Genomic DNA, 20344 nt, shown 5'->3' with positions numbered 1-20344 from the left:
AACTGCAATTCAGAGACTATAAAGGCACTCAAGTCAAAACCATTTTTCTTTATTGATGCATTGTAATTATGCTTGGGTTCTGTCTATATGGAAGCAATGGATGGTTTTACTAATGTTTGCATGCATGGAAGTGCAGATGCATTCTGCCAGATATGTGCTTATTGCAGCAAACCTTTGAAATGGGTAGCTTTGCGTGGCATGCAGGATCACAGAGCAGAAAGGGACCAGAGGTCATCCAAGTGTAGCTCCCTGTGGTACAGCACACACTCTGAATGCAACCATGGTGTGAAACTACTGCAAGTAGGGTTGTGCTCACTTGATTCCACGAGTCACCGTCACAGCCTCCCCTTTCTTCCCCCAAGAACTAGAATGGGGAAAATGGCAACAGAAGTGACAGCACACACTCCTGGTCTTCAAAACAACATGTTTTTCCTGTTGGCCTGCAGGTCCCAGAATCCTTGATGGCGAAATTGATCCTGGACATGTAGTTTGTGCTGAGAAGGCCCCCAGTGGCAGGAAATACTCTGTTAAGATCCAGGGGAGCCCATAGCATATACCAGCACTTTTCTCCACCAACGTATAGCCTGGGCCTTGGATCAAGCGGGGTTGGAAGGGTGCAGCACAGGAGTGTGGAAACTCCAGCTTATGGGGCAAAACTCCAGCTCGTGATGCTGTTTAGGGGAAACCACATCCACATGCCCCACAGATGTGGGTAAGGGTGAGGCTTCAAATGAGCAATCCAGAATGGACTTTCAATTGTTCCTTGACTGGGAGATGGTACACTCCCAGCTGGGCAACAGCTGATGGGAAGTAGGAGCATGATGTACCTTGCTCAAGGAGGGAAAATTACTTCTCCTTTCCATTGCTACCATTGCCTTCCCACACTTCCCCTTTCTACCTCCAATGTCAGGGATGGAAGGAGAAGCATGGGTTTTGTGAGCATCACTGTGTAGCACCATTCCACCTCTGACATCAGAGAACTAGCACCAGCTCTTGCAGTGTGGTTTACAAGCTTAGGGACTCCACACAAAAGATTTTAACAGGTGGGTTGGTCAACCTAACTGTCAGTTATTACATCATGTGATTGACATGAGGGTCTCCCCATTGACCTGTCAAAGTTGGATCTGGCCCACAGAGCCAAAAAGATTTCTCACCCCTGCTGTAGTAGGTGCTTTGCAAGAGCCCTTGCAAGCCCTCAACTTGCAAAAGTTCAAACATTTACAGGGCCAATGGTCTAAACTTGCAGAATTCACCAGGGGTAAAACTGGTGAATCAAAATAGCAATGACTGAGACTTGAGGTGATTATTCTACCAGTTAAATGGATGATTGCAACTTCCTAGCAGGAATGTAACATAACAACCATGTTAATTTGGTATGGGGAAGTCACATAGCTCAGTGACAGAGCAGAATGATAACTTCATTCCCTAAATGGAGCAGTGCATATAGCCTCATTTGCAAAATTAGTTCAGTATATCGTATGAGTTGCACACAGTTACTCAATGCACTCTTGTGAGTTCAGTGAAAGCAGCTGTGGCTGCTCTTGAAACCCTCCACATATTCCATTCAATTTTCACTGCTGTGGTCCACAATGCCCTCTGAGACACTGAGACACAAAGAGTCTTGAATTTGAAAAAAAGCGTTAGAATAAGTTAGTGGAGCAAAAAAAATATTCCCCTAATGCATAATCTGTTTTATTTCCTATCTGTTTCAAAATCCATGCTGCCATTTGCTAATTCCAAAATGACTTTTTATTTTTAAAGAAGAAGAGAGGATTGTTAGAACAGATGCTGGGTACCTTAAACAACTAAGCACACACTCATCTTAGACATATTCAGTGTTTCAAAGCCAAAGAACTGTAGCTAATCAATCATTCTCAGTGGTTTAAAACAAGACAATAATAGTGCTGCCTTATAGCTTGTATGCAGAATATTTCAAAGGGTTGTAAGTGTTCCCTCAACACACTCAAGAAAGCTCTATTACATATTATCATCATCAGTGGTGTTCTCCATTTCTCTCTATTCTTTCCAAAGTCAATCTTGCTGGTTAGTAAACTTAATCTCACTACATTTAGGCTCCTTTGACATGATCCTTCAATTTTGTACTTGAGTTCGTCTGCCTGAATGCAAAATGTCCAGAGTCTCAAATCAAGTATGAAATGTTGCCGTCTGTGCATAGAATAAAATTAATGTTTCTTTACCAAGATCAACATCCTTTTGTTGAGAACAAAGGAAGAACTCTGCTGGATCATGTCAAACAACCATCTAGTTAAGCACAGTTCTAACACTGGCCAACAAGATGCCTACAGGATGCCTTCCAGCAGGACATGAATGCAAAAAAACACTCATCCCCAGTTGTGATGCTGTCTTCTTATTCTATGACTGCCAAGTTATCCTGGCCATCTTTTGACATTGCTGTCAAAAGCTTTATGAAAGTCCAAGCAAACAACGTTTAACAGTTCCCAATTTGTAGCCCATTCTCTTCACCACTATGCTACAAGAGCTAATTTTTGTATAATCTTGTGTGATTTTGATTTCTATAAAGCCACTTTTGAGTTCCACTGAATAAACAATTGAGTTATATATGTTTGCAGCTCTACCTATCTGTTTAATGATCCATCTAAGGATAGATCTGTTGTCAGTGCCAGAGCACAGTGACAAGAGATTCTTCAAGAGGAGAAACTCCAAATTCCATGCCTTATGCTTTTCAACCAAATCAGATGATGATGATAATTGTATGCCACCCATCTGGCTGGTTGCCCAAGCCATAGTGTAGCAGGCCATTGTAAGGCTTCATTCTTAATATTGCTCTGGAACATTTGTATGCCCCGCCCCCACCCAGGGATTTCACATTTTGGTGAGCATAGGAAAGGTCTTTGCAAAGGAACTTCCAATACCTCATGGAAAATGCATGCTGAGAAGCTCTGATGACCAGAACAATAGCCACACTGAGAGGGTATACTATTTGCATGGAGAACTGGTGGCTTTTAAGGATAAAGACAGTGCTAGCTTACACTGGTGGGCAATGTTGGCATACACTGCTGGGCAAGATAACCAAACTGGGCTCCTCTCTAAGTAGGTCTCCTCATCCTTGGCACTTTTACCACTATTCATGCAGTTGCCCTCCCTCCCTTGGAGCCCAATTTGCACCACTGTACAGAAGGCGAAGACAAGTAAAGAGGAGCTTGGTGTTCCTTCCACTTCTTGCTGTTACTTTTCATCATATGTTTGAAAATGACAGGTGAACAGGTGGAGATATCAGGGAGGAGGAAGTGCAATGCTAGAGGGCTGGAGGTAGGTTCCCTGCTGTGGTGAGGGCATTGACAGGTGTCCAATGCTGTCAGCCACTGATGCCAGCCCTGTGTAAAGGTTCAAGTGGAATCTGCAGGTGAGGTTGGTGGTTGAGATAACTTGGTGAGAGGGGAATATTATGGAGGAATGCGGGGGGGGGGCAGAGAGTTAAGCCTCCCTCCACTCTCACTTTTGCAGAAAAACACCTGACTCAGAGCTGATTTTGGTTCAGAGTTAGCCCTTCAAATGTCTTTTTAAATAAATAAATAAATAACACAGAAAAACACACACAGTTGAACAGTGGATCAAACCTCCCAAAATGAACCTAACTTTCATTGACAAAAATCTTAAAAAATAAAATAAAATCAGACAACATCAGTTTGTTTGCTTATCAAGATAAGATCCCCTGGTTTTTCACAGGCACTAAAATGTAGCAGGCAATAAGCGGCTAAGTTTGCAGTTCCTTGTTTTTTACGGCAAGAGATTGCATTCTCCGCCCTGTCCGATTTGGACTTGCACATTCTAAGCCTTTGCAATCTGACACCCATCAAAAACCCAGGCATTTCTTTGACATGCCAGCATGTGTTTTTGTCATTTATGTCAGAAACTCACATGACAGCTTCCTTATTCTTCCACAGCTGACAGAATGCAGTTTTGGATGACCAGAGCAGGTTTTGCTTTGATCCACTGAAAACTGACTTGCTGTTAATTGGCATTATTCACATGGTTAGCCACATAAGATGCATATACCAGTGTGATTATTGACATGTGAGGTGAGTTTCCTAGAGTTTTCTTGGAGTAGGGAAGGGGAGTCTACCTTCTTAGCTGTTTCCTGGAACATATGCTGTCTAAACCAGACCTCCAAGGGTGGGGGTGATTGTAAATATATACGCATCCTTCACTTCGTGAAACTGTTTGTTTGTTTTTTCCATTAATTCTGCCTGTTGTGTGTTTGATGAAACCAGTTTTGTACCTTTAATTTTCATTTCACTGTCCCTAAGATTTAAGAACTAGAGTTAGAACCTACTGAACTGCAATCAGAGCTGCTTCAGCTATTGAACTCTGAACTCAGGACATACACGTAGATAAGCTTTGCTTTACAGAGTTGTCTTCTTCTGTCAGAGGATACAAAATTCCACTCTAAAGTACACTATTAAGCTTAAAAGGTTACTGGAAAACTATAGGGCCTGGACTATCTGAAACCAAGCATGCTGATATTCAGGATTTACAGTTCTATGAAAAATATACATAGAAAATCTCTAGCTCAACAACAGAGCACATGTCTGGCATGGAATGTTCCTGGGTTCAAATCCTAGCATCTCTGGGGAAGCCTGAGAAGAAAACCTCCTGGCTGAAAGTTTAAAGAGCCACTTCCAGTCAAGATACAATCTGATAATCAGTGCCAAGCTTGATGGGACGGTGTTGTGATTTGGTTTTAGACAGTTTTTATATACATCTAGACCCTAGAAGGTAAGTCCCATCCTATAAGCACCACATAAACATTGTTTCATTGCTCCTGCTGCTGCTTTGCTGCTTTTTTTTGAAAGGAAAAAAAAGGCAGACCTCAAATCATAATCTAAAACAAGATATGGCACATTTGCTGTTGTTGAGGGCTGAATTTCCTCTGGGGTGATCTGTTTGGGACTACATGCTATCAGCGGGCTGCAGCACAGTCAGTAGTGGGAGGAGACATAGACAAAAGCAGGCAGGGAACCTTTTTTGTCACCTATTTTCTCTCAAAGGGCCACACACAGCTCTTGTGCCACAAGTTCCTCAACCATCAGATAGGTCTTGCGTCCCACCTGCGCTATACATTTAAAGAAGAATCAGACCATTTCAAACAGCCATGTCTTTCCCCTGGGAGCTATAGTTTGTTAAGGGTGCTTGGAGTTGTTAGAAACGCTCCCCTCCCCCCCCAGAGCTACATTTCCCAGAGTTCTGTGGGAAAAGGGACTAAATATTAAAGCACTGTGAATATTGTAGCTCTGTGGTATGATGCTGCTTTAAATGTATGGTGCAGCTGGGACCCTGATTGATGCCTGCTTGGGGACTGCTTGAAAGCCAGAAGGAATGAAGAGCAGGATACAATATTGTCAGGGAACTGCCATCAGCTCAGAGGCGAGAGGTGGAAAGGCAGTTGTGTTACAGGGAGCCTCCGAAGCAGTTCCTCCTCTGGCGAGGAGGAAAGCCCCACCTCCAGTGGGGAGGGGGTGCAGGGACCAGGAGATGCTAGGGAGAGCCCCAACACCAAGCCTGAGCAAACTGGAGAGGAGGGAAGTACCCTTTTGCCAGCGTTCACTCTGTGCAGGAGGTTTGGGTGCAGAGAGGGGAGGAGAAGGATGAGGGTCACACGACTGTTATGTTGGGGGAGGTACAAGGACCGGCCATGCCCAGATTCTGCTAGCGACTGAGCAGACATGGACTTGCGACACTCTGCACTGTAAATAGTTTGTATTAATAATAAAGCCTGGGAAAGACAGGTTGGAGTCTTGCCTGTTTGCTCTCGAGCAACCACACCAGTCACCTGACAAATATTATTGAATTAATGAAGATACTGCAGCAATTTGTCCATGGCAAGGTGTATAATTTCACAGCATCATGAAAGCTGGACCAGAAACATGAGCATGCTTGAGGAAAGTGCCAGGCCTCCTTCTCCTAAACATCTGCAAAAGCCACCTACTGCCCCATTGAGGGTGAAGGACACCAAACGTTTGCAGGTGATTTCTATTATTCTCAGGACAATATTTCTGGAAGCCTTTTAATTGGTCAACATCCTTCTTGAATTGCAAGATACATTTATTTTTCCTCACTCTTTCCGGAAATGTTTGCTTTCTCAAATCACTAGCTACATACCAGCAGAAAGTGGGAATGGAATGAAATCATTAGATGCCCCTTTTATAGAAATCACTTTATAGAGATGCAAGGCCAGGGCTTTGAAGCGAGTTTGCTGATACAAAAATGGTAAAAAGACATGCCTCTTGTGCACAAGAGAAATACAATATAGTTCTTCTCATTTAGAAACAATGCAGGGAAAGTGGAGTTCACAAACCATAGCCAGTTTTTCCTTAAAAAAAAAATCACAGATCCAGACACATTGATCCCAGCAAGGGCAGCGAAAAACTCTCCATTTTGCTATCTTACAGGGGTTGCTATTTTTCTCCTTTCCCTTTTCCCAATCCTATGTTAAATTTTACACATTTCAAAGTAAGTTTGCTTTTTAAAATGAAAATTATTTGCATTTTAGATGTATGCATACTAGTGTGTGCATTTTGTACACACTGCCTAGATGGACAATGTCTGTGTTTGGGGTTGTTGTTTTTTTATTAATTTGGAAAGAGAATTAGGCAAGTTCGCCTTTGAATGTGAACTCAGCCTAATCTATCACCCATCCCTACTTTTAGATTGCTGTATCTTTTTGCTGTTAGGAACATAGGAAGCTGCCATATAGAACATCAGACCATTGACCCATCCTGCTCTGTGAATGGCAGGGGCTCTCTGCAGTTTCCCACCTGGAGATGCTGACAGAGATTGAACCTGGGACATTCAACATGCAAACCAGTTGCTCTACTACTGAGCAAGGATTCTTTAAAAGCAGAGAGGGTTACTCATGTTTCAATTTTCCAGAGTTTGCTGTTGTTAGCCATGGCTGGTTTCTCAAGTGATGCTTAAAATGCCTCTTTGCTGCCAACACTTTCCCTTACATATAGTAAACCTGCAGCTTACGTCAGGGTTACGTTCTGGGGATCATAAGGTAAAGGTAAAGGGACCCCTGACCATTAGGTCCAGTGGTGACCGACTCTGGGGTTGCAGCGCTCATCTCACTTTATTGGCTGAGGGAGCAGGCGTACAGCTTCTGGGTCATGTGGCCAGCATGACTAAGCCGCTTCTGATGAACCAGAGCAGCGCACAGAAATGCCATTTACCTTCCCGCCGGAGCGGTACCTATTTATCTACTTGCACTTGGCAGAAGCAGGGACCGTCGCAGGGATTCGAACTGCCAACCTTCTGATCAGCAAGTCCTAGGCTTTGTGGTTTAACGCACAGCGCCACCTGTGTCCCTTTCTGGGGATCATGACTAAAGACAAAATTGTGTATAGTCAAAACACATTGGGTGCAACAGCAGGTGAGATTGGCAAAATCTTTTCCCCCTCAATGTCCTCCCCCTTTCCACCCCTTATTAGTTTGTTTGTTTGTTTGCCAAGCACTTAAAGTTGAATGTGCAGAGGTTAAATGTAAGTTGTGGGCTTTCTGTACAAAAGAACATTGTTCATGGTCCCTTGTGAGGGCTTATTCACACTTACCTTTTGTTTCATGCTTTCCAGGCACATATCTGGGCTTTAAGGCTCTGTATTAGAGCATTCTTTTCCCCCCTTTGCCCTGGAAGCCAGCTTTTTAAAGCTGAGGTGCAACAAACAGCAATTCAGGGTTTTCACAGAATGCTGTTTGCCCTGTTTCTGTGGGTTGTTGCAGGGAAAGCTCCAGAGGTTATAAACAAAAAATGGTGCTTGGACATAGAGCTTTGAAGTGTGGACCTGGAAAGCTTGAAGGAAAAGTAAGAGCCTGTGTTCAAGGGACACCATTCTTCCATGCACATCATGACTGGGCTTGGGTGAGACAATTACAGCTGCTGGTGTAGGGTAGACACACAATGAACCAGTCAAGTGTAACCTGAGTGAAACCCTGGCATATCTAAAAAGGCATATCTAACACCTGGGCTATTGCTCAGCCTTTGCTGGACCAACAAGGAGACATACCAAACATATCTATGCTGGTGGAAATCCTTCTATGCAAATGGAATATTAAATGGTGAAGAATTTATATGAAAAGAAACCACAGATGGCAAACTATTTAGACCTTAGCTTCCAACCTCACCTCCCCAAGCTACAAAAGCAATTAATCAATGCTACCTCTGTGCATATTTAACCCAATGTTCAAAAGGGCTTATTTGCTCATGCCCAGAGCTTTATAACGTTCTTTCTCACATGGCTTTGCTGGATCAGAGGCCATCTCTCTGTACGTATTTACACAAGCTGGTTTAAACTCTAGGAAGTTAACATTTTGCAGAATGTTGCAATGTCACATACTTGAGCTCATACATACACGATCTAAAAATAAGTAATCTATATTCCCCTTTAACCTTTGTGTCTGTTCACTGCCTCAATAATGTTGTGCCTTAATTTGATTCAGTACATGTTGCTGTTCAGTTTGATGTATGCTCTTGGGGAGGCAAACTTATTAGAAAGAAGTCAGTGAATATAACAGAGAGAGAGAGAGAGAGAGAGAGAGAGATAACACCGTTTTACAGTGTGCTTGTTTGCCTAACCACTGACATTGTGATGGATGTTATATAAGGAAATACAGGGCAGAAAATATTGGGCACAATCTCCTGAGCAGTAATACTAGGCAAACCCCATTGAAATGAATGGACGGTGTAGAAGAACACTGCTATTGCCAATTTTTCTACCTGCTTCAATCTTTTCTGCAATTGTCTTCATTTCAATTCAATGGGAAGAGGTGGTGCTAGTTCACAGAATATTCTCCATTTTCAATTTGAAACACTGAAAGAGCAATCTTATACACTCTTACCTGAGAGAAAATCCAATTGAACTCAAGAGGGCTTACTTCCAAGAAGACATGCATAGAATTTCTTGCTACTGCATTTTCCTGTTTGCTGCTTTTTCCGTTTTTTAAGGGGGGACATTCTTCCTGGATTTCTCACACTGACCATTTAATCCAATCTGCAATCTCATTATTAATATGATGGTGCTACATAACCAATCAAGTTTAGTTGTGTCATGGCATTGATAGGAGCAAATGATGTGGCAATGGAGCAAGCTGCCTGAATTTGTAGCAAAACTACCTGACTATGTACTCTTGCTCAACTCAGAGAGAAGACTCAAGGCAGGCCCCATTTCCACTGTCTGTTCTACTTGTATTCCACCATCTGCTATCCCTTTCTGCAAGAGAAAAGTAGCCTCTGATAGGAGAAGATTAGACAGGGAGCATGGGGCTTCAAGAAAAGAAGAAGACCCCAGCAACCCTCTCCTCCAGCAGGAAATGATGGTCAAAAGTGGGCATCTCCCATCTCCACTGAACCCTCTGCAATTTGATTATCCCTTTTCTTTCTAATATGCAAAGCTTTTTCTGCCTCAGGGAGCAGGCAAGAGAGACTAGCCTGAAGTTCCAGCCTTTAAAGTTGTATACAGTGGTACATCAGGTTACAGATGCTTCTGGTTACAGACGCTTCAGGTTACAGACTCTGCTAATCCAGAAATAGTACCTCAGGTTAAGAATTTTGCCCCAGGATGAGAACAGAAATCGCATGGTGGCGGTGCAGCGGTAGCGGGAGGCCCCATTAGCTAAAGTGGTACCTCAGGTTAAGAACAGTTTCAGGTTAAGAACGTACCTCTGGAATGAATTAAGTTATTAACCCGAGGTACCACTGTATATCAAAGGTTTGGAGGATTCCATTGAGAGTTTCTCAACATACAGCAGTAATAGTAAGAGTGCAAATGAGTTTCAGGGAAAGCCCTTTGGTGCTTGCCAAAACTTAAGTCAACAGGAAGTGAGGGCAGGATATACGAGAATCCATGTTTAGTTGGGTAGTTTTGTTTGGTGGGGTTCCTGCAAGTAGTACCAAAAATTGTTGTTTTTTAAAAAGGTGTGTTTTCAAAAAAGTGAAAATATTGTGAGAAACTTGTAAGTAGTTTTGGCTCAGTCCTGATAATTCAGACTCAATAATCAGGGGCAGAAAATCCTAATGGGAGGGGGAGGTGGTCTGAGGGATGTCAGATCAGGCATAGAAGGAAGTCAAAAGTAGATGACAAGTCAAGGACATCCTTCATCATTACAAAGGAAAAGGAAATATCCAGAGAGGCTGAATGCTGGGAATTCAGTTGATAATGCACCCAGTGGTACAGCTTGGCAGAAGCTTTGTGTAGAAAGTGAACCTTAATTTATCTGATGTTCTCCTACCACTTGCAATGACAATAGAAAGGGCTGCCCCATTTATCTTCCTTCCTTCAAAAATTGACATGCATTTGAAACAGAGATAGGTGAGACACAGCTTAAAAGGTTGTGATACTGCCAGTACTATCTCTTACTGAAGGGGAAAAAATGATGACTAATGTCTAGTCAATTGTATATATAATTGACCTCTATTCATCCCAAATTAAATTTACCTTCAATATCTTCCTCACCTATGACAAAAAAAAGTCACTGATCCCCTCTATCCTTCTATCTGTCTGTCTACAGTAAGCTATAATCAAAACAGGATATTAAACTTAAATAATTTATTTAACACTGGTTTCAGTTCTGTTTCCCTTTCAAATATCAAGCCTTTGGAGATGCTGGGTGGAATTCAACATTGCACTGTTACGATTGTTCCTTTCACACAAGCATTTCAGCTTTGCAGGTGGAATGATTGAAGAAGAAGAAGAAGAAGAGTTTGGATTTGATATCCCGCCTTTCACTCCCTTTAAGGAGTCTCAAAGCGGCTAACATTCTCCTTTTCCCTTCCTCCCCCACAACAAACACTCTGTGGGGTGAGTGGGGCTGAGAGACTTCAGAGAAGTGTGACTAGCCCAAGGTCACCCAGCAGCTGCATGTGGAGGAGCGGAGACGCGAACCCGGTTCCCCAGATTAGGAGTCTACCGCTCTTAACCACTACACCACACTGGCTCTCCTTCTCCTCCTCATGTGGTCTGTGGGGGCACTTTCAATCCTCCTCAGCCAATTTTAAGAGGTGGGAGGGACATATGACAGGGTGAAATCACCAGTGCGCCATAACCATTTTGTTAGGCCACCATCCACTGATGTCCCGGAAGCCTGCTGAAACCGTCTCCAAAAAGGAGAAACGAGAACTTACTGTGGTCCACTAGAATATGGAGCATTATCAGCACTGAGGGACACACTGCTGTAGGGGCTTTATGACTCTGAGAAACCCAATTTCCCCCCATGGATTCCATCATAACTTTACACTCTCAGCCATCACCCTAAGATAGGGATGAGTAAATCTGTCAATTTCCGCTTCTTTTAGTTTCACTCCCCTCACCTCCAACCTTAAGTTTAATTTTCTATATTTCCACACCAATTCACAATTTTATTTTATTTTATTTAAATCCTGATGAAAATACCTCAGCATTTTAGTCCAAATTTACCCTAGTATACTGAAGTCTGCAGCCAATTTTGCCCAATAAATACTTCTTTTTTGCACAGCCCTTTCCCCTAATATAACACTGTTTTATATGTTATGTTCACTGATATATGCATTACAACGCAAAATTTACCCTAGCATACCCTAGTGTGTGTTTTAATACATTATTTGGCTGGCAAACTGCACTGTAAATTTCAGAGAAGTGGGGTTTTTTTAAAAAAAATGGCTGTGCTTTGATTCATGTATTGCTAGAGAAAGTGCAAATTAGTCAAGTTTATTTTAAATGCAAACCATTTTAACCGCCGCTTCCTCCAACCCCCCCCCCCCCGAGCAGAAGGAGCAGAAGAGACAAAGGGCACATGCCAGATACCAGGACTGGAAACAGTGGCGTAGCGTGGGGGTGCAGGGGGGGCCGGCCGCACCGGGTGCAACATCTGGGGGTTAGGGTTAGGGGGCGCAAATCCATGGGTTAGGGGGCGCAAATTACTTGTCTTGCCCCGGGTCCTGACAACCCACGCTACGCCACTGACTGGAAACATAGCCTGAGGCTTCCTTCTCCCCCAACCCTGTTTGGTAACAAGTGGTCTTCAGGATATCTTTCTTTTCTTTTCTTTTCTTTTCTTTTCTTTTCTTTTCTTTTCTTTTCTTTTCTTATTTCAAAAAGCAAATAAAAATAAGTGCAATATATCACTAGCTTTACAAAGTCCAACCTTCATTTTATTTAGATAAAATAAATAAATAAAAACCATTGTACTTATTAAAAATTTTGTGTGTGTGTGTGTGTGTATTTGGTAGGTTACCTAAAACAACAACAGGATATACCCATTAAATTATGTGTCACAATTAGACAGAAAGTGTGTGTGTGTGTGTGTGTATGTGTGTGTGTGTCTATGCCCCCCGAACTATAGCTTATATTACACATAAATTTATATAGGCCCAAATCCTATGTGTATTTACCTAGTTCTGAGTAGATCTGCATCACATTACACTGCTCCTTTGAGGGGGGAACCCCATGGGAGTGTTGTGGTAGACAGGAGAGAATTCCTTCAGAATCTAATAACACACTCAGTCCTGACAGGAGGACATACAACAGGCTCTCTCAACTAGCTGCAGATTAGGTGCTGTTTTTTGACCTGCACTATTAGCTCACTTCAAATCCAGGTGAGCAATAAATCTGTTTTTGAGATTATATTTGGAAGAATTGAGCTCTGGGAGACATGCATTCACAAATAACCCCAGCAAATCAGAGTGATGTAGGAGAGTGTTTTTGGTGTAAAAATAATATTTGTTATCGCTCTGAGCTCCTATCACCAGTATTTTTATCCAAAAGCATGCATATGCTGGGTGGAATTACACATTACAAAGGACACAAATGGATTTCAAACACATGCTTCCTTCATAATTCCTATATTGGGAGAATCAGTAGGTGAAAAAGATGCTTATCCATTTCCCCATCTACCAAGTAAGGACAACTAGATGGTGGGGTGGGGTGAATATGGGGGGGGGGTTGTGTGTGTGTGTGTGTGTGTGTGTGTGTGTGTTAAGCAATCCTTCCATGCACCAACATTGCTACACAAGGGTCAACAAGGAATAGAAGAATGGGTCAGTTTCAGTTTTCTCCATTTCTTGATTTTCCTGTTTTGAATTCAGTTATTCATATTTCCACATCAGTTTGCAAATTATTTTTTAAGTCCTTGTGGAAATCCACCAGCATTTTAGTGCAAAATTTTTATATACATTTTTTTTAATGAACTTTTGACTAATGCACTTGCATTCTAGATTATTTATCTAGTGGTGGTCATGTTATTGAAGCGATGTGAATGTTCTCCACCAATGAATGCAACATTGACATCCACAGCTTAAAGGACTGCCGCATCCACCCTATTCTCTTCCACATCAAGAGGGAGCCATTGCCCATGAAAAAAACTGAGTATCAGGAACAATTCTTCCCTCCATATGCCATCAGACCCATGAGTCAGTGGAGGGAACAGGAGGAACTTCAAGCTTCAACATCACCGTCCAATGATGCTACCAAGGACAAGTGAAACTATTTAGGAGTGACATCGTTTTTGCAATGAGTGCCTGAAACTCAATGGACATGGGAGGATCCCCCCCCCCTTTTCCTTTAAAACAGTTCCAGATTTGTCCTTTTTGACTGACTGCCCTCTTAATAAGCCTCTGTTTTATTATTTTCTCCTGCTTGTTGTCTTTTGCACCTGTCCCCTAGTTGAGTCTTTGGTTTGCCCAGTCTGCTGATTATCAGCCATACCCTGAAACCATAGCAATTGCAGCTCTGGCTCTAGTTTTCAACTTGGACTATAGTCTCTGGCCTTGTTCATTACCTCAGCCTCTACGTCACCTGCAGTCCTATCAGTCCATGGAACCCAACCCTTCCAGCAGTCTAAACTGGTCATCAACACATACAATGGAAGTGCAGGCCCTGAAACAAACAGCTGCCATAAACCACGGGGGTTAAAGAAACCTTTGTTGTTGTTGAATTCAGTGTTTTGTTTTTAAGGAAATTTGTGTTGTGTGTTCTGACTACCACCAAGAATTCTTGAAGTCTGAGCTTGATGATCAATACCACAAAATGAAGGGGGAAATGTAAAAGGAAAGGGGAAACAGAAATATTTCTGGTGGAAAGAAGAAAATCTATTTCCCAAGTTATTAAATAGTGTCTCTCAACAGTGGGGGCCCAACAGCCACAGCTGCAAATATTTAGCATAATATGCTAAACTGCTTCCTTGCTGTCTTGTGGGACATCTTTGGGAGAAGAAAGACTAAGGAGTAAACCCTATGCAAATCCAGAGTGAAGTCCTTAAGACGGTTGGATGACATCTTGTACACCTCCTGCAGCCAAGCTGCGGCAAATGTATTGCTTTCCTTTTCTTTGGAAGACATCAGCAAGACCGGGATGGGGGGTGGGGCTCATGTTATCTGAGGAGCTCAGTAAACACTGCCCAGGCTTGCGCACCGTGGAAGGTCACTTTGGTGCTGCAAACACAGCAAAAACAACATGGCAGCAGTTGCAAGTTACCAGTTTCTGCAGCCACAGCAGGCGCTGTGACTCTCCATTGGTTTGACTTCACCCTTGGAGGTGCACACCATTGTCTCTTGAGACAGACAGATGCCAACCATGCAATGATAAATTTCAATATACCATTATAAATAGGATTTATTATACTTTACAGATCAGAGAGCCAAATGAACATTTCCTTTCAAAAGAGCCAGATAGCAAACATGTGAAGGGAACTTGAGGTAAATGTCCTTGTTGACAATCTACAGTTTGACAGGTGAGAAAGTAGGATCACATTGCAAGCCTGTTTAAAGTACAGTTACATCAGATATACAGTAGCATGTGAGATTTCCAGTTTTGCAGCCTACTTAATGGATCCTCAATAGCTTTTAAAATTTCAATTAAATGTTAAGCATACTGTGTTGTAGTGTTGTTGTTTTATGCAGGCATACATAAAGTCCATCACCCGCATCCAGTGCTATGTTTACGTGGGAACTCAAATATCCACCATGGATTGCCAGTTTATTTCCCTGGAGCAGCTAGTGAGAACCTTTGGATCTCCAGATGCTGCCAAACTACAACTCCCATCAGTGACAGGTATGATGGAAGTTGTACTTCAGCAATATCAGGAGAGCCAAAACTTTCTCACCCTTGCTCTGGAGAATCAGAACCAGGGGAAGCACCTTTACATGGGCTCAATCCTGCCAAAGATGGAGACTTTTAATACCCATTGATTTTGCTAGAAGAGAATTATCCAAGAAAACGAAAAACACCACTTAGTAAATATGTCTTAGGGTGGCAAATTATCTCAAAATAAAGCCATGCAGACTGTGTCAGAATAAATATACTCATTTGTGTGTGGGTTGTTGCTTTTTGTCCTTCTTTGCTTGAAAAGTCACATGGAACTTTGTAAAAGCCAAGTGAAACTTAGTATTATTATTAATGAAATTTATATACCACCCTATACCTGGAGGTCTCAGGGCAGTTCACATTGTTTACCACTGTGCAGATAACAGGACCCAAGAAAGAGTAAGAACAGGTCTACTGGTGTGTAAATTCTGAAATGAAAAGTGACTGTGGAACTAGATCTATACACTCTTGGAGGAAATTGATTTTATAGTTCCATTTCAGTTGGGGTTTAAGCCTGGTTTTGGCACAGAAACTGTGTTGGTCGCCCTGTCTGATGACCTCTGTAGGGAGAGAGACAAGGGAAATGTTAACTGACCTCAACCTCTCAGACGGTTTTGATACCATCAACCATAGTACCCCTCTGGAGTGGCTGTTCTGAGTTAGAGGTGGGTAGCACCACTTTGTGGTGGTTCTGGTACTACTCGGATGGTTGTTTCCAGAGGGTGATGCTTGGGGAGTGTTCTTCAGCCCCATAGAGCTTTCAATGTGGGATTTTATCACCTATGCTGTTTAACAACTACATGAAACAGCTGAGTGAGGTCAGCCGGAGGTTTGGTGTACATTGTCAATAATATGCTGATGAAACACAGCTTTTCTTCTCCTTTACATCTGCAGGTGTGGCAGTGGATATGCTGGGCGTTGTCTTGCCTCTGTAATGGACTGAATGAGAACCAACAAATGGAGCTCAACCCAGAGAAGACTGAAACACTGTTAGTGGGTGGGTCCCTAGACTTAATCAATGGGATTTGCCCTGCTCTCGATGGGGTTACATTCCCTCTGAAAGAGCAGGTATATAGCTTGGGTGGGGGGACTTCTGAGTCCTTTGCTGTTAGCTTGAGGCTTAGGTGGCCTTGATGGCACAGAATGCCTTCCATCAGTTTTAGCTGGTAGCCCAGCTTGACTGTACTGACAGTCAATTGATTTCTGGGCCTGATTCGAAGTGCTGGTTTTGACCTATAAAGCCTTACAAACAGCTCTCCCCATATGAACAACGCAAACCCTGTGATCATCATTTGAAGCCCCTTGGGTGCTTCCTCTACAAGAGACCTGGAGAGCAGCAACATGAGAATGGGCCTTTTCTGTAGTGGCTCCTCATCTGCTGAATGCACTCCACAGCAACGTCTGCCAGGCACCTTCATTACATAATTTTAGGCACCACCTGAAAGCATTTCTCTATACTCAGGACTTTGGCTGATCAAATATTCTATGGCCTTTTAAATGAGATTTTGGGAGGGGAGTTATTGGTGTGTTTTTGTTTCATTATGCATTTTATGATCTTATTTTGTATTTTCATGCTGCGAACCTTCCAAGGCTCTTTGGATGTTGGGCCGTAAACAAATTTATTTATTTATTTAGTTTTAAATTCAACTCTGAATATATGAAAGGAAGAGTACATGTGTAACATTTACTTTTTAAAATCAATGTGTGTTAAGAGTGCTTAACTTTGGCAGGATTACTGCACTCAACATGTTGTAGAAAGAAATGTGACTGAGAGTAGCACTCAGCTTTTGCTGTGCATTGACTTGTCCAAAAAATCAATGTGGGCTCCAGGCAAATATAAAAGATTTAAATAATTATGGAGCTTATGCATTTCTTTTTTTCAAGAGACACGTGTTTAAAATGTGGAAGCACATGGCACTTCTACATTTGCTTTTCTTGTGCAAAAGTGCTTCCCGTGGTTGTTGATCTAGGCGCACAATTAATATGTGATTGGGACAGATACCTCTTCCCCCTTCCCCTGCCATCTAGCTATCCAATTTTATATTAGCATTCATACAACGACAAAAAAAATCCAGGTTTTTTTTTTTCCTTTTTACTCCTTCCCCCCTTTTTAAAAGCACTGAGTGCAATCCAGTAGGAATATTGTTCAAAACATTTGAAGATAATAGAACCATTTCTGTGCTCTTGTAGAATCCTACTTTTCAGTGGGATATCCACAGTCAAAGTTCTAGGTGGACTGTGCTCAATGAATCCTGCACCAATCCAAACACTGTTACATGAAGTGTACATTCTTTTACATTATTGCCCAAGGATGATACAATGCAACACATTAATGCAACACATTAATGCAAACTGTGATAGGCATAGTACACATTTTAAACATGTAATAAGCAACAACCAAAAAATGAAAATGTTACATCTTATGCTAACCAAAGATAAATTCAGTGATCTTGCCAAATTGCCTAAAAAGGCAGCCATTTTAATGCTAGGCAGCAGTATTATTATTTATTTGTACTAGTGGTAGTTAAGGTTTTGATTTATTTATTTTTTTAAATCACACTAAATGCAAGACCTTTTGCTTAAATATTGGGGAAGGGCGTGCCATCTAAATTGTGCCTAAGTAGGTACTCTTAAAAATGCTAGCCAGCATAATATAAAATAAGCTTTCATCGAAAAGCTTAACAGTTAGAATAATTAAAAAAAGAATGAGAGAGGCTGGCTACAAGTGTATACTATACATATATCTATACGGAATTGCAAGTACGAGGTACACCCTCTCTTGGGTCCAGTTCATACAACATGCAGCACAATCCTATGCATGTTTACTCAGATGTAAGTCCTATTGAAATCAATGGGACTTACTTCCCATTCCACATGTTTAGGCTTGGAGGCCTAGTGGACCTATGATAGAGGAGCAGATATACAACTCTCCCCCACCCCATGGATGCAACATGTGGAGGTGGGTTTTCCATGTACAGCAAGGGTACCCATTGTGGTGGACTATAACTCCCATCATCCTTGACCATTGATGCTACTGGCTGGAGCTGATGGGAATTGGAGTCCAGCAATATTTGGAGGTCCCCATGTTTCCTACCCCTGCTGCACATGGAACCGTCCGTCACATTCTCCATGATGTGTGTCATGGAGAAAATGCATTAGCAGCTGACTTTCCACCATGCTGAGGATTGATAGCCTGTTAAGCCAGTGGAAAGAGCCATTTGGCATTTTAAGATCGACAAAGCACTGTAAAATGCACATATCTGGCTATCCTGCATAGCGGAAAAAAGTATTTCTTACAACAACCCCCCTCCCCCCCACCCAAGAAAATAAAAAATAAACCAACAATAATTTCTCATTCTGGAGCATATGAGACAAAGCATTTTACCAAGAAATGCAGGGAGTATAGATAACTTTACTTTGTCTTTCTTTCTTTTTTTGGATGTATATGCCTAAAAGTTATTGCTCCTTTATCATCATGTATATGGGAGAGAAGGCATAAGGTGGGATTGGGGAACCTGTGGCTATTCGCTGTCGCTGGACTATGCAACCCACCATCCCTAACCACTGGGCATGCTGGGTGGGGCTGATGGGAGTTGCAGTCCAGCAACACCTGGAAAGGAACAGGTTCCCCATCCCTGCTATAAGGGAGGGGAGCATGGACAACATATATCCTTAGCATAAATAAGTTAAGGGCATTAGTCCATTAAGGACAAAGTGGCTATCAGCAACATAAGAGAATAAAAAGATTTATCTTATATAGTTACCACCATTCACACCCAGTGATGGTTAATATCACTTATTTTGCCTTAGGGAAAAACCCTACATTATCGAACACTTATAGCACAATGTTCTCAAGTCTCTCTTTGTCTTTCTTTTCTTTCCTTTTCTGTCTTAGCGTTCTTGCCCTGAATACCTTTCAGTAGGGCAGCTTGAACAGTTCACCGCCACTTCGAAAACCCCTCTGGAGATCAGACGATAAAATTCTTCAGCAATCAGGGAGAGAGGACAAAGGGCTTTCTCGTGCTATTCCCATATTTCCATGTTTGCTGGCTTAACATCATTGTGTATACGACTTCAGTACTTAACAGCTGATGCGAAGACGTTCAGAGCTGGCAAACAGAGAAACAGCATGAGAAAAGCCCCTGCCTTCATCATCACATCTCCAACCCTACCTTAAAAGTTGGCTTGGCAGCTATCAACTAGCTTAATACTGTCATGGGGATGGGGAGGGGCTTGGGGAGATTTTACTGTTTTTAGATTTAGATAGGCAATTCAGATTTAAAGCATTCATATGGGAGATGCAGGCTTGGGGAACCTGTGCCCCCCACTCAGATGTGGTTGGGCACCAATTCCTATCAGTCCCTCCCAGCGTGGTCAATAGTAAGGAATTATGGGAGTTGTGTTCCTATAATATCAGGATGACAACCGATTTCCCATCCCTGATTTACAGGATGCTTGCTGTTCGGGTTTATCTGGATATAACAGCTATCCCTCCAAGCTGCCCTACTAAGAGACATATCAGGATCTATATAAAGGATAGATTTGCTAAGTAGCCAGCATGGTGCTCTCTAGATGTTGCTGAATTCCAGACCTCAGCCCCAGTCAGTGTGGGCAGCTGTCAGGAATGGTGAAAGATGCATTTCAATATCAAGGGAGCAACACATTAGCCAATGCCTGCAAGGGGTCATTCCCTGGAGACTTTAGTTATATATTCTGTGAAGGTGGAAGGGGTGGGGAAGGGGTGCTAACTAAGCATTGCATTAAAGGACTCTTGACACATTCATCAAACTACAATTCCCAGGATTCTTTGGGGAAAGACATGACTAGCAAATGGCTTTAAATCAACATAAGATCATAGTACATACATGCCCTTAGTGGAAATACATTACTTATTACAATGCAACTCTTCTGCCAAAATATGTGGTACAGCAGGCTTCAGGCCTTGTAAATGTATATAATTATAAAATGTCATGCACTCAAGGGACTCACTGCAACATATTTTAACCCCCCATTTTGTTAGAATTTTCTGAAATTGAGGAAGGTCTGTACAAATAAAAACAGAGGACATCCACGTCCCTCCCTCCTACCCACAAACCGTGCATTGTCATCGTGTTTAAGAACTTGTTTTTAGATTCCTGATATCAAGATAGCATATGTTCAAAATATTGTGAGAAAATAATATTGGGAAAGATGGAATATGGGAAGAAAGAAAACTGAAACAAAGCAGAGCAATTAACATAAAATATCCTAACTAA

The 20344-nt window shown here is 42.1% G+C and overlaps 1 protein-coding gene across 5 annotated transcripts in view; it reads right to left on the bottom strand.

The window, feature by feature from the left end:
- Positions 1 to 20344, bottom strand: part of PCDH11X (protocadherin 11 X-linked) — a 721402-nt gene that overhangs the window by 524337 nt on the left and 176721 nt on the right. Inside the window, exons 5-6 of one of the 5 annotated variants that reach the window (XR_014521725.1) lie at positions 15459 to 19198; positions 14601 to 15426 (exon numbers count right to left, since the gene is read on the bottom strand). The exons of 3 other annotated variants lie outside the window; for them this stretch is intronic. Coding sequence is in view for 1 of the 2 variants with exons in the window: in XM_083486245.1 (XP_083342371.1) it covers positions 19193 to 19198 (6 nt within the window). In the remaining variant the exon portion in view is untranslated. Of the gene's footprint in view, positions 1 to 14600; positions 19199 to 20344 lie in introns of those variants that run through there. One more of the 5 variants, XM_083486245.1, reaches the window with a different exon arrangement.

Source organism: Podarcis liolepis, assembly GCF_965112155.1.
Source record: "Podarcis liolepis genome assembly, chromosome: Z".
Lineage (NCBI taxonomy): Eukaryota > Metazoa > Chordata > Lepidosauria > Squamata > Lacertidae > Podarcis > Podarcis liolepis.
The sequence above is the reverse complement of the archived record's forward strand: the minus strand, read 5'-3'. Positions and strand labels throughout refer to the sequence as shown.